This window comes from Papaver somniferum, chromosome 6 (genome assembly GCF_003573695.1).
Source record: "Papaver somniferum cultivar HN1 chromosome 6, ASM357369v1, whole genome shotgun sequence".
Classification (NCBI taxonomy): Eukaryota; Viridiplantae; Streptophyta; class Magnoliopsida; order Ranunculales; family Papaveraceae; genus Papaver; species Papaver somniferum.
The window spans coordinates 105697481-105714948 of NC_039363.1; the positions used below are offsets into that span (position 1 = coordinate 105697481).

General features: G+C 36.5%; 3 protein-coding genes across 3 annotated transcripts; 1 reads left to right on the forward strand and 2 right to left on the reverse strand.

Moving 5' to 3' along the window:
- Positions 1-13: 13 nt before the first annotated feature.
- Positions 14-3783, forward strand: LOC113288729 (probable GTP-binding protein OBGC2). The gene is made up of 10 exons (XM_026537852.1): positions 14-185; positions 663-1135; positions 1353-1444; positions 1651-1734; positions 1849-1926; positions 2352-2552; positions 2641-2748; positions 2860-2934; positions 3042-3262; positions 3357-3783. The coding sequence occupies exons 1-10, from the start codon at positions 79-81 to the stop codon at positions 3454-3456; spliced, it is 1539 nt and encodes a 512-aa protein (XP_026393637.1). The 5' UTR covers positions 14-78; the 3' UTR covers positions 3457-3783.
- A 467-nt stretch (positions 3784-4250) lies between these two features.
- On the reverse strand, positions 4251-14280 carry LOC113288730. Its single transcript, XM_026537853.1, has 18 exons — positions 14230-14280; positions 13693-13805; positions 13475-13586; positions 13291-13390; positions 12218-12371; positions 11686-12111; positions 10907-11574; positions 10404-10470; positions 10204-10324; positions 9930-10104; positions 8808-8875; positions 8629-8716; positions 8493-8549; positions 8338-8397; positions 7142-7971; positions 6357-6493; positions 5719-5839; positions 4251-4527 (listed from the first exon to the last, which is right to left on the reverse strand). Exons 2-7 carry the CDS (start codon positions 13798-13800, stop codon positions 11530-11532), a joined length of 945 nt encoding a protein of 314 aa, XP_026393638.1. The 5' UTR covers positions 13801-13805; positions 14230-14280; the 3' UTR covers positions 4251-4527; positions 5719-5839; positions 6357-6493; positions 7142-7971; positions 8338-8397; positions 8493-8549; positions 8629-8716; positions 8808-8875; positions 9930-10104; positions 10204-10324; positions 10404-10470; positions 10907-11529.
- Positions 5590-10467, reverse strand: LOC113291251. The gene is made up of 14 exons (XM_026540806.1): positions 10404-10467; positions 10204-10324; positions 9943-10104; positions 8808-8875; positions 8629-8716; positions 8493-8549; positions 8303-8372; positions 7588-7971; positions 7142-7356; positions 6357-6493; positions 6129-6226; positions 5953-6037; positions 5797-5839; positions 5590-5680 (listed from the first exon to the last, which is right to left on the reverse strand). Exons 1-14 carry the CDS (start codon positions 10465-10467, stop codon positions 5590-5592), a joined length of 1683 nt encoding a protein of 560 aa, XP_026396591.1.
- Positions 14281-17468: the final 3188 nt, after the last annotated feature.

Genomic DNA, 17468 nt, shown 5'->3' on the forward strand with positions numbered 1-17468 from the left:
AAACTCTCTCGGTCTTTTTGCTTTCTCACTTCTAGAAAATGCCGTCTAGTTCAAACTAAGTTCAAGCACTCTCTTCTAATGGCTTATCTACTTAGTCCGTCTACAACTTCTCTGAAGCTAAATCCTCCTACTGATTCGTACAGCTTCACTCGCTTAACCACTACTTGCCTTCCTTTACCTAACAGGTATCTTCTCACTGTCTCTCTCTCGCGAATTTTATTCCTAGAGCAATTTCAGTTCGACAACATACTATTAGGTTTCAAAACTGGGATTATATCTTTAAAATGTGAAACTTCCCATTTTCGTGAATCCAAGGATAATATTTTTTGTTGGAGAAAATCCAATGATAAGATATTTCATGTCTTTGAACTGTTCTTATTTTTCATTTAAGAAATGGGTGGTGCTAGGTTTTCCTTTCTCTAATTCCATTAGCTCAAACAGCATAAAGAATATAACCTTAGAAACCCTTTTCCTTTCTCTCATTTTGAATGAATTTTGGTGGAGAAATTTTCACTTATCTAGTAAGTTTTCCAAATTTTACTTTTTGTAGCCATTTAATTGATACTGCAGTATATAAAAAAGAAGAAGCTGTACTTGGGATTGCATTGTACTTTCAATGATCAACATGTATGTTTTCTCAATTTGATTTCTAATTTTTGTAGATTGAATTGGGACAGTCTCCATTCACGGCGCAATGGCTGCCGTGTTCTTAAGTGCAAACTTACCAAGATAAAGGAGTATCCACCGTCAACCCCTTCGACATTGATAAAGGAACCTCACAAGTACTTTGATCAAGTAATTATCACTGTGAGATCTGGTGATGGTGGTCATGGTGCAATTCTTGGTATGCCTGATCAGAAAGCTCCTCCGAAATCGCAAGGAAAATATGGCAAAGAAAATAAGTGGAAAAGTTCGTTCAGAAGAGATTCAGATGGATCACTTATCCTTCCCACGGGTGGTCATGGGGGTGATGTTATCATTTATGCAGATGAGGGATTGGATACGTTGCTAGAATATCATAAGAAGAGTAGGCATAACGCCAAGCGTGGGGGAAATGTTGATGCTATGGGTGTCCTAACCAAACAACTGCGTGACGGACTAGCTGCTCCGACAGTGCGTATACCTGTCCCCGTAGGTTAGTGAGTTGCTTTAAAGAACGACTTGTGTTTCCTTGTGCAACCTGCCATTGTCCACTGCATGGTTGTGTAGCATAAGCCATCCAAGTTCATGGTTTAAAAGTGTCCTAACAGACACTGAAAATATTCCGGAATACGATAGATAATACTCCACATTTACACACTTAACAACACCTCATTTTCATATATATTTATATGTCCATGTACCTGTTACAGGTACAGTTGTGAAACGTAAGAGAGGGACCTTTCTGGCGGATCTAGCACAGCCAGGTGATGAAATTCTGGTTGCTAGAGGTGGGCAAGGTGGGGTGAGTTAATTCATATCTTAAATGATAAGTGATACTCCAGGGATCTAGCCTAACATTCATTGTCTAATATTAGTGTGCCAGTACTCCAGATTTGAGTTTTTTTAATGTTGCTCCTTCCAGCACGACTTATTCAACCATTTCGTACTGCTTGATATGTTTATTACTAAACATAGTCCGTCATTAGTTTCATGTTTTGGTTCTGGCAGATCAGCTTGTTGGAGATGCCTGAACATAGAAAGAAAAAAGCAATGACGATGAGTAGTAATGTCATGAGGGATGACAGTGACAAGGTATATTACCTGGGCATATTTGTGATTAGCTAACTTCTTCTTTTTCAAGCAAATGCTGAGTTGACTATATTAATATTTGCGAAGCTAAAGTCCATGCTAATCAATTTATTGCAGGTGTTAACTCTTGGTCAACCTGGGGAGGAAGTTAATCTAGAGCTTATTTTGAGAGTAGTTGCTGATGTTGGTCTAGTGGTAAGCACTTCCTATGTTGCTTGATTTATCAAGGTTCTGTGTAGATTAAAAGTTTTCTTTATTAGCCAATAAACGACTACTCTAACTGATCGCAATGATAAAGTTTCAAGAAAATCATACTAAAACATGGAAATTGTGCTTTTTCAGAAACTTCTTTTCTCATTATAAGTTGCCAGTGATCCATTTTTTTCTAGTGATGATCATTCATCACCTTTAATTATGGGGTTAGGATTCTCTTTTGAAAATCCTGATTCCAACATCTAGGTTCGTTAAGTGTAGTGAACCCTGGAGCCTGGTAGATCAAAAGGGTACTGTGCATCCAGGATTGCATTCAAAATCAATGTGTTGCCTTTATGTATGTTATTTTCTTCGGTCAATGGTGGATTGAGATTTGTTTTTAATACAAGTTTTACTTGTTTTTCTAGGGACTGCCAAATGCTGGAAAATCAACTCTCTTGGCAGCGATTACTCTTGCAAAACCTGAGATTGCCAATTACCCTTTCACTACATTAATTCCAAACCTAGGAAGGCTGGGCGGAGATCCTAGTTTAGGTGCAGGAAAATTTTCGTCAGAGGCAACCTTAGCAGATTTGCCTGGTCTCATCGAAGGTGCTCATTTGGGGAAGGTACTTCAACATGTTATCATTGAGTTCTTCTATTGAGATTTATGCTATATTTCATTGCTTCACTGAGTTGGCTTGAGTGTGAATACAGGGTCTTGGTCGCAATTTCCTGAGGCACCTGAGAAGGACCCGACTGCTGGTTCATATTGTCGATGCATCTACTTATGACCCTGTAAAGGACTACAGAACTGTCAAAGAAGTACGGTTTTCATCAACCAGAAAGTACATTTATCAAGTTGCATAACAAAAACCTTCCAGTATTTTTCCCTATCATTAAGTAGGAGTTAAAAAAAAAAAAATTTACCTGCAGGAATTGCGGATGTACAACCCTGAATACCTTGAGCGTCCATTTCTTGTTGTGTTAAATAAGATTGATCTTCCTGAGGTAATAATTTCTTAATGGCTAATTGGAGGATATATGTTATTGACTGATCTCTTTTACGGGTATGTTGCTACTTATATAACACACTGAAAAATGGTCTTTGCTTTCAGGCACAAGACAGGATGCCATCTTTGATTGAAGAAATATCGATGGTTGGATGCGATGAGTTACCTGCAGAGCTAGAAATGAATGTTGATAAAGCGGATAAACTGCTACCAATTCAAAATGAAACTGTTAATGTGCCTTCTTCTGGGTCTCCTAAAAGAGATAGGAGGGAGAAACAAATTGAAGAGTATCCTCGCCCTCTTGCCGTTGTGGGTGTTAGTGTCCTGTAAGTCATCCCCTTTACATTTCTTCCCCAGAATCGCTAATGATTATACTTTGTTAATCCCTTAACTTAAACTTTCATCTACTTCCTTCTACAGAAAAGGTATCAGAATTGATGAAATGCTCAAGGAGATAAGGGGAGGTTTAAGGAAGAGTCAAGGTTTTGAGAAAGAAGAGCTCGCACTAAGAACTTCATAAACGTGATGGACAGCCATAAATACTCTGCTTATCCATGTCATACTGCCATGGAGAATTTACACAAGTATGCCATGTGTGATCGTGGGGATTTAAATCCTTTAAGTCAAGGATTATCCAATTTATTCTTATGTCAGAAAGGTGGGCCATCCAAAGCCATGTTTACACAATACTCCACCTTGGACTACCATTCCAAAATGTCGTTGCCTCTAGTTAGTGCAGTGAAAAGGTTTGAGTCACTTGGCTTTTTGTCTAATAGGTTTGAGAAACGGGTGTGCATTTTTTTCACGTAACGTTTTCACTTGAATCGGAGATCTTTTATTCCTTTAACTGATGAAGTATTGCAAGTGAGTTGAAAACTCTGGGACAGGTACATTACAGCTTAGAACAGCAGATGGTGCAAGCAACTAGATCTAACCAAGGTTCTTTTGGTGTCAGATAACTTACACCTTCTAAATGCTATGCATGGCCGTTCAGAAGGTTGCAGATGAGAAGATATCAACCTTATCAATTAGACAATCAGTGTATTTTGCTTCTCTCTAGTTTCTTAAAAGTAGCTTGTAAGTTTGCTATGTATGGCTGCTAAACATGCTATAAGCAAGCGCTGGATGCACTTTCTTTTGGTTGTAATTAGTTGTTTCTTGTGTTTGAATGAAATGATCCTTTCCAGAAGAAGGAAAAAAAGGTCGGACAACTTGGCCACTCATCTGCTACCAACTTTCCTGAAAAAAATATAAAGGACTGATGGACAACAATTACTATCACCAAATTAAAGATATTACTTTACAAACTTGGAGTTACCTTCTCAATTCGTCAAAATCTAGTATTAATGAATTTTTGGTCGCATCGCAAGTACAGCACGAGTAGTGGATTAGCATGAGTGACTGAGTGTACTGTGTCTTAACATAAACCTTCGTACAAACAAAGGAACCAAAACAAAATACCACAATGAAAACACAACTACAGAAATCCTTGCCAGTTGTGAAGAAAATGCAGTCTTCAGGAAAAAGAAATAAGAAATCTCTAATTTTTGAACGTCGACATTCTCTAGGAGCTTGTCCGGACGACCCAAACCTGCACAAATAGCAAGACATGTTTAATTTTACCAATTCATCCTTTTAGGTGGACAAGACATTTTGTTGAAAAAAAGACTTATATTCAGGCGCAGTCATTCCCATGAGACTGAACCTTGCAATCAGACAACAGTATTTTTCTTGTTCCCACAAAATCGATACAGTTGCACAAAAAAGAAATGCTATCAAACACAGCACTTTATGTTATAACCTCAAGACCATATAATCCAGTGGTGGAACCAAGATTTCAGGGGGGCTGAAACTTTTTTTATCGCGTCTCAGTCAATGTCTAGTTGTAACAAAAACAACAACAAAAATGAGGCGGCTTTCTTTTACCTCGTAAAGGAGGGCCAGCCTGACAAAAACCGTTGCCGCAGATGCACAAAAGAAACCCAAATGTTCTGTTTTACTGCAAGATAGTCACTTGATATACTTACGCCTAGATTTGTCCACTAAGAATTAGATAGCTTTTTCTGTCAAAACTAAATGAAGCTAATGTTTTTAAAGCCAGTAGAATTTAAGTGTGAGATCTCATGCATATAAAGATACATTTGCATGGTTAATTGGTTGGATTTTGAATGCATATGAATTGAAAGAAATTGATTAACTGATTGGTTGAGAGCGACACAAAGTGAGTGAGAGAGATATTTCCCGGCTAAAAATTTAAGCATGATGATAATAATATTGGAGATAATTCGTCGTCGTATGCACGAGTCTAGTGTTTGCATACATTATTTTAGTGGACAAAAAGAAACATTTGATGTATCAAAATCAGCTAGTTTAGACTTTAGACTGTATACATGCATACACAGTTAAGCATTTGTTTTCCGTAGGTTGACTAAACTGATAAATTTCACTTAGTTAAGGTTAAAACTACTAACAAGGTGAGATTTTGTAGGAAAGAGGGGGTGGGGTACAGTTAGTCAACCTGTGCTTCCGCCCCTGCCCTAATCTCCAACCTGTTTCTTCTATAGCAGTGTACACCCTTAACAGGTGTCTACCCATCATCTCTACTAAGCAAATTACCCCAAAAAACTGGAGACAGTGAAGAACTGATGCCTTATTAAGAAGCCACTGAGAACCTTACAAAGGTCATCAGTGCTTCTATAGACCCTAAAGCTGGGTCTCTATGCATGGGTTGGACTCGTATCAACCTGGAGAACAAATTTTAGTAATTTTGGCAAAGACATACCTGCATAAGTCGCTTGAAAGCTTGAAGCGATTCTCATATCAAAGAAAAAGCAGTCTTCAGGGAAAATGTATTTCTAACTGTTGAACATCATTCTCTAGTAGCTCGTATTCACGACCCAAACCTGCACAAAACAGCATGACATGTTTAGTTCCATCAATTCAGTAGAACGATATATTCTGAGGTTGCAAAGAAACATTTTGTTGAAAAAATGAATATTCAGGCTTTTAAGTTAACGCGCAGTCATTCCCGTGAAACTCAACCTTGCAATCAGACAACAGTACTCATCTTGTTCCCACAAAATCCACACAGTTACATGGAGCTGAAATGCTATCAAACATAGCACTTCAGGTTATAACCTCAAGACTATAATCTCCAACCTGTTTCTTCTACTAAAAAACCATTTTACATACAGCAGTGTACACCTTTAACAGGCCATTAACTGTTTTTACCCCATTATCTCTAATATAGCAAATTATCCTAAAAAATGGAGACAGTGAAGAACTGATGCCTTATTAAGAAGCCACTGAGAACCTTAAAGAGGTCAGAGTGCTTGTAAAGATCATAAAGCTGGGTCTCTATGCGAGGGTTAAACTCGTATCGACCTGCAGAACAAATTTTAGTAATTTTGGCAGACATACCTGCAAGAGTCGCCTTCAAATCCTGAAGTGATTCTTCCGGTATCAAGTGATTTGATGCCTTGATGTCAACAATTCCTGGAGCTCTAGAAATGAATTCCTCGATGAAAAGCGTTGTCTCGGCTGCACCGTGGTTATTGCTATAAAATTGGTTATTGATTAGTTACTCTCAGTAGCATAAATCATTTTACAACTAGTTATAGTGCATGCACAAAATAAATAATAAGTGATCTATATAATCTAGTTTAAATGCATTTTCTTTTATTGCTGACAATCAGCCTTCCTTGGCAAGGGTTGAAAGCTGGGACAGAAAAAACTGCAAGTATGATAAAAGCAGTAAAAAGAAAGATGTAACTCCCTACTTTTTGGACTTCAGACTTTGTACAATTAGCTGTTATATCTATATTCTAGAAAGTTTGATGCTCCTTTAGCTCATTGTCTTTGGATGTCAAAAGTGCCAGTAGATGACATTTTCATATTAACAGGTGTTTTGCAAATCTGTACCTATCAGAGTTCATATCATACTTCCCCTACTGTCGGTCATTGCGGTTTGACGACAGGCCAGACTATTCGTACTGAAAAGGCTATTCCATGACGTATTTATTCAACAAAGTAATATCCTAAGCTACATCCTTATGTTCTGAACTTAGTTTATTCGGCCATAACAAGGAATCCAATGTGGAAGCTGCTATCCTAACCAATAATACTACAGTACACTGTTACACTTGAAGGTAATTAGTTTGACTGGACTATACTGAATAAAATTGGTAGGCTGGTTTAAATTTTACCTTATGTCGATGTAAGAGAGATTGACCACCAATGGAAGTTCCTCCCGAAAGATTGCTAACCCATCATCCTCAAGCCCGATTCCTTCGATGTTGAGAGTTTTGATTGTTGATTGAGCTAAGAAAGTAGCTAGAGAAGTTGCTACTTCTGGAGACCATTTCCAAAGATCATTCCTGGCGATCCATAAGGACTTCAAACGGTTGGAATTGAGGACAAACTGAAGAAGTTCAGCAAGTCCTTCATGAGAGAAATTACACTGTTCGATCTTTAGGTCACACAGTTTCTGAGCTCCTTGAAGACATAAGATTAGCCTTGAGAGACCACCATCACCAATAGGATTCTCATATCTAATTCCGTTAGATTAGTCATTTTCGTGAGACCATTTTCCCAGCCATAAAAATTTTCAGGTCTTAGGTTGTTTCCCCCAAGTATAAGGACCCTCAAGTACGAAAAAATTTGCTTCACCTTCTAGATGCATACTACTAAACCTAGTAGTATAGGATAGATCAAGATGAGTAAAACGACAAGAAGTATCCATAATAATGGGAGCAGGTACATCCCAAGCAATATGGCTCCACTTTAAAACCAATGAATCGATAAATTTGAAAGCAGGAAGATTCAGAAATCCATCATCAAACCAGGACTCCGTCACCGAGAAATTACTGACGCCAGGTCTTCCATAAACAACCAAATTTAAAGACCCGAATACTCTTTCAATAAAAGCTTCAGTAGGATGACTATACTCGATTTTAATTGATGATAACGTTGTCTTGTTCATTTTTAGAAGCCTGCATGTCCTTTCGACAACAGGTTCAAAGTTATGAACAGCAGACTGCACAAAGAATCAAAAGAAAGAGTAAGACGATATATACTATTAGACCAAAACTTCAAGGGTGAAGAATATTTTCCACAAACCCTTAGTGACCCCCTACAGAACTTTTCATCAATTGCAAGAGTAAAGAATCTACACTTAACCGAAATTCCACATTTTACTATCAAATATTGCGTCAAACAACCTCTTTGCAACCTCATTTTCCTTTCATCCAGTAATTAGTACCCCACTGTGGCATTTCATCAAACAACCTCCAAGCAATACTTTGACTTTCAATACCATTTCCAACTTGATTTGTTGCGGAACAACAAAAGCCAACATAAATTAATACTGTACATTCAAAAGCAGATAGAAGTAGATACTTACTTGTAGGCTCGGTACATCGTTTATTACCAATTCCACTAAGCAGCAATTAGCAAATAAGGCCTGTTGATAACAAAGGCATCAATACACATTTATTTCAAAGTAAATAATACTACCATAAAAGATAAAGTTCATTCAAATTTTGTTGAGCAACATACCTGCATTCTTTCAAAGGGGCACAGTGGCGCAACTTTGAAGCATTAAGTGCCAGGCAGCTGGAAGGAAGAAAATGTATCAACAAATTATTACAAAAGAAAAAATCAACTAAATTTATTAATATTACAGCCCAATTACCTTGCATGGCGACCAAAACGCTGAAAATGATAAGATATTTTTGAGTGTGTTTCTGTTATTGATAAGCCAATGTCATTCATAACATCATCTACACATAAAAGGGAAAAGAAAGTGTAAGGGAGCCAAAAGTTCAAGTTCAAAAAGATGCAAGGGCATATCAAAAAGTTTTATTAGCTTACCTGTAACCATTATTTCATTAAGATCGCCATTGTGTGTAAGTAATATTGCATCAGGACGATACAAGCATCTGTTTATTTAAACAAATGAAAAAATTAAACTTAACCACCAAAAAAGAACTTGTACGGAGTCTGAGAAAGAAATCTCTTTGGGCGAAACATTTGGAAGAGGTAAATTTTTGTGAAAACTAATTCTCTGTATTACTTGGAATACAGTTCCAATTTACCGGAACAATGTTAAAGCAGGTCTTCGTTCTCACCTACAGTTGATTGATCATATGCAAGTAAATGTTGTTTCCTTTCTACGAAGATGAATAATTTCTTAACATTCATGCTATCCTATAACACTATTCTGAAAGCAATGCAGAACTCATTAACATAAACCAGCGACCACGCTATTTTACTGTTGGTCCTTGCTTTTAACTATACTTATACTCGTGATGTGCATAATGCAGTTCACAAAACTACAGATTACAGCTGAGATGAAAATGACCTAAGTTGGCTTGTTTCTTTGGCTTCAAACACAAGCAAGTAAGTTGAATAAATTTCTCGTACTCTTGGTGGATTAGTGTATGGATTGCTCTATATCCTAGCATTAGTTCTCTTATCTTAATGTGTTCTGGTGTTGTGTCAAGGCTTTGGATAGTTGGAGAATGGGTTAATACTTGGTTAGTTGACCTTGCCATTTCAGCTTTCAAATCCAAAAACTCACCATTATTTTTCGTTTCCTAAATTTCATTCAGTGGAGTTTGCTAACTGTCTTTTTTTTTTTCCCTTCTATGGAATAAAAGCAATAGTTTTAACAGAAGGACGCATGTCCAAAATAACAGAACCCGACTTCAAACACCCTACCATGTTGATAAGGAGAAGACAGAATTATGAATTCTTGAAGTAGTAATATGGCTTCACCATCTTATCAGCCGAATTAGATATTACGTAATCAAGCCGTTAAGGCCCGTTCGATCTTCAAAACCCAAGAAGGATTTGGTTCCACGATTACATATTCAACAAGATGAACCGGCAGCATTGCACATTCATTTACTGATACTCGAATTTTTGATAAAAATAATAAAAACAACAGGAATAAAGTCAATAAACAAAATATTAAGGGATCTAAGAGAATACCCCCCCTAGATGCTTTTCCCAATAGCTCCGACGCCAGTTATCATCACAGCGACTAACATTAGGCCATCTTGCTTTACACAGAGCCTTCCAGCGTTTGTTGAACTCACTTAATACCTTCTCATTAAAGATTTCAGTTACAGCTTCCCCTGGATTATCTGCATCGTGTGCAACACATCTGTATAGAAAATAAGAAAAAATCTTCAACAAAAGAAATTCTTACACTAAAAAAAACTGATTCAAGATCAACTAGAGTTTTATATGGAAGTACTCTTACAATTTGCATTGTAATTCATCTAAAGGGAAGGCAGCAGTATTTCTGAGTAGACCGCCAAAAATTTCGGGAACCAGTTCTGGCATTTTACTCTGTGATAAGCGAACCCCAATGAACCAATCTCCTGAACGAAATTGGATGATTAATAACAATTAATTAGTTTTATTAGTATAATCAACTACATATTTAGTGATTGAACCTACCATCTAAAATTTGGCCTTCAATTGCTCTCTTAGCTAAACCAAGTAATTCGGGTGCATTTGCCATTTTCTGTAAATACACAAGATCCATAAACTAATTACACTCAAAACCCATTAAAAACCCACAAAATCAAATGTAAACTAGCCATTATCCATCTCTTGAGTTCAAATCTATTATATGAAACAGCATAAATCAAGTAATAACAAGTAAAATCATAAACCAAGTACACCAAAATCGATAAAGAACCACAAAATCAAACAAACCGCAATCTGTAAATACTCAATTTTAACTAACATTCATGATGATTATCCTCTCTTAAGTTCAAATCCTTTAAATGAAACAGTAGTAAGCAAAACGCCCATCCAAAAATTAGTGAAAACAGAGAAAAACCATAAACTCGGTTCTGCTACAAAACCCTACCAAAACCCTTTAAAAAACAGTAAAAGAGAAGAAATCAGTACTGAAGAAAGATTTAGATAAAGAGATAAAGAAAGAGTTTACTTACTAGAGAGGTTAATGGAGTTTCACCTTCGGAAGTTCACCTTCGGAAGTGCGTAGAGAAGAAGTAGACAATTCCCGAAGAGATGTTATGAGGGTCAAAGCAAGAGCTGTGTTTGTTAGAGTTTTGGGGGAAGAAATTGTTAGGGTTTTGAGGGAAGAATCACGAGAAACATTATATCAAAAATAGCAAATAAAGTGCAGAAGTTCAAAAGCAAATTTTATTCAGAATGACTGAAAATGGAAATGATAGCTAACTTGCGTTGGGTTGTGGTCGAGCTGGATTGCGTGGTTTCTAATATGCACCGACGTGATTGGGGATGGTAAAGCCTTAAAAATCGGCTTATCTTTACACCTTCAAGACAATGGTAAAAATAATGAAAACTCACATTTGACTGTTTGAGTCGCCGCCGTTACATCTGATACCGACTAAGTAGTAGCATAATAATGAAATTGGGTGATTGGTTTGAAGAAAGATAAAGATATCGTATTTTTGGTAATCAAAGTAGAAATCGCACTTATAGCTTGTGATCATTATTATGCTACGACTTAGTCGAAGAACCAAGAAGAGCACAGATCAGGTGAAGTTCTTATCTTGTTTCTTCTTTCTTGTTATCAACTCCGTGTCTTCTAAACTATTATCCAACTCAGGGCCTCAATCACTGGTTTTACAGCCTGCGACAATACAAAACTTTAATTATTAATTTATCATACAATCCCTGGTATAAAAATGTATTTGTCACTGAAAGACAGAGGTAATTGTTTTGAAGCTTGCATGACGCATACCTGGATCAGGGTACTCGCCTCAAGAGCATGTTTAACTTCGTTGCTTGTACCTTCTTTGTCACTAAGAAGCTTATCAATCTCATGTCTTCTTGTCTGAAGAGTGTTGAACATTTCAGTCTCCGGAAGCTCCCAAGCTTTGCTTGTGCCATCTTCGCCAAGAATAAGCTCATCAATCTCATATCTTCTTGTCGGAAGAGTGTTGAACATTTCAGTCTTCGGAAGCTCCCAAGCTTTGCTTGTACCGTCTTCGCCAAAAATAAGCTTATCAATCTCATATCTTCTTGTCTGAAGAGTGTTTAATAGTTCAGTGTTTGGAAGCTCCCAATCTTTAATACAAGCAGCCGCATCAATGAGTAACAATCTGACTTCCCACGCCTTCAGAAAACCAGAAGATTCGCCCTCCAATATTTGCATGACCTTCTCAAGCTGCATGCAAATTAAAGTAAAAAGCAAAAATATTAGTAGGTAGACAAGAAGAAGCATATTCTCAAAGTTAATATACATGTGCGCGTGTGTGTATATTCGTATTCACCTCATGTTTAAGCCAACGACACTCGGCCACTATTGGTGAGTTAAAGTCCTCGTGGGGACCCATATCTATATCAGATGCATACTCATATATGGAGCTTGGAATTGTTCTGGTGAAGACATCTCTATTCTCTTTGATTATATCACCAAGGAGAGAGCTGCAATAAACACTCAAGTGAAATTATAAGGCAAACACATTCAAATTGGTATAAATCAATCAAGTACCCATCGCTTCGTTTTTGCTAAAGTTGGTTTAAAATCTAAGATAACAAGCAAATAAATCCAACAAGCAAAAGGCAGTTAAGCCTGTCAATTCCATTCTAAAATACCTATAATGGAGACACCATATAAAACAGTAAGGTAGACTAAGATTTTTAGTACAAAATGCTCATAGAAAAACAGCACCAAGAGATGGTAGCAAGGTTGCTGATGCTTTAGCCAGAATATCTAAAGCATCCACGACCATGATCACATCTACAGATCCTGATCTCTCCATAATATCATATGATATGTAATGAAGTTCTAATCAATACAGGATCAGCTTCTCTAGAGTGTGCAGTAGCCCTCTACGTCTTGTAAGTGCTTTACCACCTCCTACTCTTTTTGTAATAGTATAGCAACTTCTCCTTTTCGAGTAAGTGTCTTAGCACATGGAACTATGGAGGTGCAGCGACGCTTCCTGTCTTGGATGGTGCAGTAGCACCTCTTGTCTTGGAGGGTGCAGTACTACCTCGTTATGGCTATGTAAGTGCATTTACAACTGCTAACTCCAGTAATTAGCTTTATAGCTACGGTTTGCTCACTGGAAAAAGTACCATCAAGAGAGTTGGCCCATGATTTGGAAAGAACGAGATATTTCATATAATCAATGGTATAACCCATACGGTCAGTCAAGGATTAAAATTTCACTAAGAATCAACATAAACAGCTTAACATGGATATGGAAGGAAAAATTCATGTCCATATCATAAAGATAGCATGTACTGAAATTATAATGTAGAAGAGTATGCTAAACAATCATAAAAACTGCTGTAGTATCTTAATTCAGATAGCTACAAACATAGAAACTAGCATTACCGGTATCTCATGAAAGCCATCTCTTTGCCAATCTTGAAAAACCTTTTGACCCCCTGTTCTCCCCATTTCCCCTTTTCTTCCCATCCAAGAAATCTCAAGCCTGAAAAACAGAAAACAACCAACAATAAAACATGAATTTAGATAACATGAATAACAATTACACTACACTTAACCAAACAAATACCAGTTTCTTTGACTCTTCCCCAAATGATGGGACCATCAAGAGAGAAAGTAGTTTCTGCTTCTGAGCCATTAGAGGCATAAACTCGAAAAAAGGGACCATTATCCGGCTTCACCTATGAATTTTTTTAAACAGAAAACAGGTTAACTTTTTATAAGAAAGAATTGAAAACCCTTTAGTTAATTACATGTGAGAAAAGGATAATAATTAATAAAAAATACCTGAGAACCATCGTTCAGTTCTAAATACCTCATCCCTTTGTTTTCCCAAATTCCAAGAGTGCAAACATAGTACTTGACTTTTTCAATAATTACATGATCATTATCCATAGTTCCTAAAAAACCATAGATATCAGAAATAGAAATGAATGGAAACAACAGAAAATATGCAAAGCAAAGACAACAGCACACATTTGATATTTACATATACTAGTCAGGGAACAATCAATGAACTATCAACATTCAACCACAGCATAAAGCAGATCCTGCAAATACGTAACTTTGTAAATACACAATACACTTGAAAAATCTAAACTTGAAATTTTAATGTAATTTTAGTAAAGAGAATACAAAATCAAACATAACTCAGAGCGTAGATATATCTCAAATAACTTAATTGACACCAAACACAAACAACCCCGGGTTTCCCAATTATATGAAGCCCTAGATTTCATATTTGTAAAATTCATACAAATTAATTTAATATTGAAGAACAGGAAGAAAATAAAATGATATGGCATCCATAGATAAACAAATTACCTAGAGGATTTAAGAGAAAAAAATCAAAAACGAAAATAATAATAATCAGGGGATAGAGCTTACTATTTTGGAGGAGGAGATTAAAGGTGGTCGTAGAAGCTTCTCCTCAATTTATGAGTAAAAGGTGGTCGTGGTGGTGATTTAGTTCACATGAATGTGGTGACTAGACTTGAATTACTGATGTGATGGTGCATGCTTGCGGCCTCGTGATAGAGAAGAGGGAAGAAGATTGAAGAGGGCTGTAGAATATATATCCACATCAAAAGGACTTCTTTTTTCAATCTTAGCTTAGGAAAGTCAAGCGAAAAAGTCAACTCTAATCAACTTAGTTAACCTTTAATTCCCTTTCAATTTCTGGTTTTCTTCCTCGTCTTTTTCACGATTTACGGGGATACCAGTATTACTCGAAGTGATACCGATTCAAATTGTTAACAGATTTTTACCTTCGGATCACTCAATTGGTATCACCTCCACTAATAGTGACATCTCCTTTATAAATCATGGTCTTTTTGTCTGTTTGTTTTCCTCTGAAATTTTCTCTTTTTGTTATCCTTCAAAGCCCTAATTTTTTTCATCCATATCTTCTCTGTTTCAATTTCATCGATTTTAAATTTTTTCTTTTTTTAATGAAATATAATATCTTTTTGGATGTTTTGGGTTTTTCTTTCTGTCTTCTATCAACTTTTTTTTAAGCATACAATTTATTGATCAACTATAGGGCTATTACAAGAGGGTAATGTGATACCCAAAGATTCAAATACAAATGGATTGGTGCATCGAGAAATAAACGAAACATAGCGGTGCACTCTAGTGCGACTATCGATCTCCGCGCTTGAATTGCAGCGAGTGTAGATGTTGGAATTGATGGGATATATCTGGATGAAATTTTCGACGGTCTGTATGCCTTCGATGAATGTTTTCCATAAGAAAATCTGTACTTTTGATGGACATGGTTGAGTCCATAGTAACTTGGTTGATGGAGATGGTTTTCGATGCAATTGATCTGAGATGTTGGTCGACTTTTGTGCCCAGCCGATATCTGCCTTCCTCTTTGTTTTCCTGTTCTTTCCATAACTTCAAACTGAGTGTTTATCTGTGAATGTGGCTTGAAGTAGTATCCGATCACCGCCCTTGATGGATTTTGTACTAAAAAGCTAGTAATGCTATTACAGAGGTTACTGGAAATGAACCTAGGTACAACTAGAATTATATCTAGTAAAGATACGATTGCTAGTAAGTTGCTAAACTGAAAAACACACATAAGGAAATACAGAGACTTGACCTAAACTAAACAAAAATACTACTACGAAACTGTAAAAAGGCAACTTTACTTAAGTAAAATAAAAATGAAAGTGACAAAAGATGTAGAGTAAAGCTGTCGAATTCATCGGCCCATTCATATACCAATTAGGTGCTTGCTACTGTGGTACCTAATAAGGTTGTGTCTGAAATACATTCTTAGGAATTTAGTAATCATTGAATCCATCATGAGGAGCAGTTGCTTATATATGTTGCTTGTTGAGATGTGAACTGAATTTTTTCTGGTTGGGTATTGTGTTTAGATGGGGAAGTGATATTATGTTGAAGATAAGTGAAATTGCAAATGCAAAAGATAATAAACCCATATCATGAGAAACTTCGGAAAAGACTCAAATCCTGATCAGAGAAACAACTCTGGATCCTCAAAGTGAAAATCTAATTACCAAATTTAAAACATTCAGACCTTTGAAAATAGAACTGAATTCCAAAAAGATTAACGAAAGAGAAACCCCTATGAACTAAGCAACACAGACCAAAATACACAAGGCAAGGTGATTATAACAACACGAGAAGGACGCCACCAACAATACCAAACTAACACCTAGAGCATATATTAAACTGGTGCTTTGAAAAATTGCCTTTCACATACAAAAATAAGATTAGAGAAAAACAATGGTTTAACAGGGCTTCACCAGCCCAATGAAAGGCTAAGAAGAAAGCTGAAATCAGATGCAGATGCAAAAAGATTACAAACTACAAAACACAAGAGGGAATTGAGCATGGGAAGTGGATTGAAAAACGGATTTGAAGATCAAGGTTAAAGATTTTAAAGGAAAATTTTGATCATTCTGTAAAGGAACGACAATCAACTAGGTTCATGGGTTTAAAGAAGTCTCAAGATAAATTCAAACTTCTATCATAAATCATAAGATATGATCATAACACACACACACCCAACATCACTATATGAAAAGCTGGTAACATGATAAAGAAAAAAAAACCTAAAATTCCCTCTTAGTATTCCGATGAAGAGATTTAGGAAGAACCAGCTTGTATAAGGGTTACCTCGTGTTTGTAAGAGAGAAAAGGTTATTGTGGCTGGAAACCAGTCCGGAGAGGATGAAGATGAAAACCAGATCTGAGAAAAAACTCAGATGAAAACTCAGTCCCATCAGGCAGCGCATGATGAAAATCGGAATAGATCTACAATAATAAGAAAAGGTATCATAGTAGGAGCAATCAAGTGGCCTAATCGACGTTGAAGGGCCGATGAATCGAGGATTTAGCCGATAAAGAATGCTAAATCCATGTCGGTTGATTTTTTTATTTTTTTTGATGAAGACGAAGGTGAAGAATAAATTGAAGGTCGGTGATTTGATGAATACTCTACTGATATTAAAAGATTGAATCTGGTACTGCTCAGATCTAAGAAGATCTAAGCGGTTAAGGTTAGCTGAAAAATTTTCCCCCTCCGTCAGAAATCGTCTGTTCAAAAATAAGATTGGAGAAAAACAACGGTTTAACAGGGCTTCACCAGCCCAATGAAAGGCTAAGAAGAAAGCTGAAATCAGATGCAGATTGAAAAAGCGGGGGTACAACAACCACACCCAATATTTCGCTTCGCAATCTATATGGACAAACTCCAATATACTTTTTAGAGAATCAACTAGACAGTCAGACTCAATCTAGATAAAAAGTATATCAAAGAGTTTATATCTCAATCTCTCGATTTGATCTATACTCAAGCAAATAGAAATCTGCGAGTCTTTATCAAATACTAGAGAGATAACTTGGATGGTACCAAAGACCAATACCCAAGTGTCAATCAATTTATATCAACAACCAAAAGGTCGCATATTCTAATTGATTGAACAACACACAACCTGTGATATTTCAATTATATAACAAAATCTAATGCGGAATAGAAATAACACAGACACCAGAATTTTGTTAACGAGGAAACCACAAATGCAGAAAAC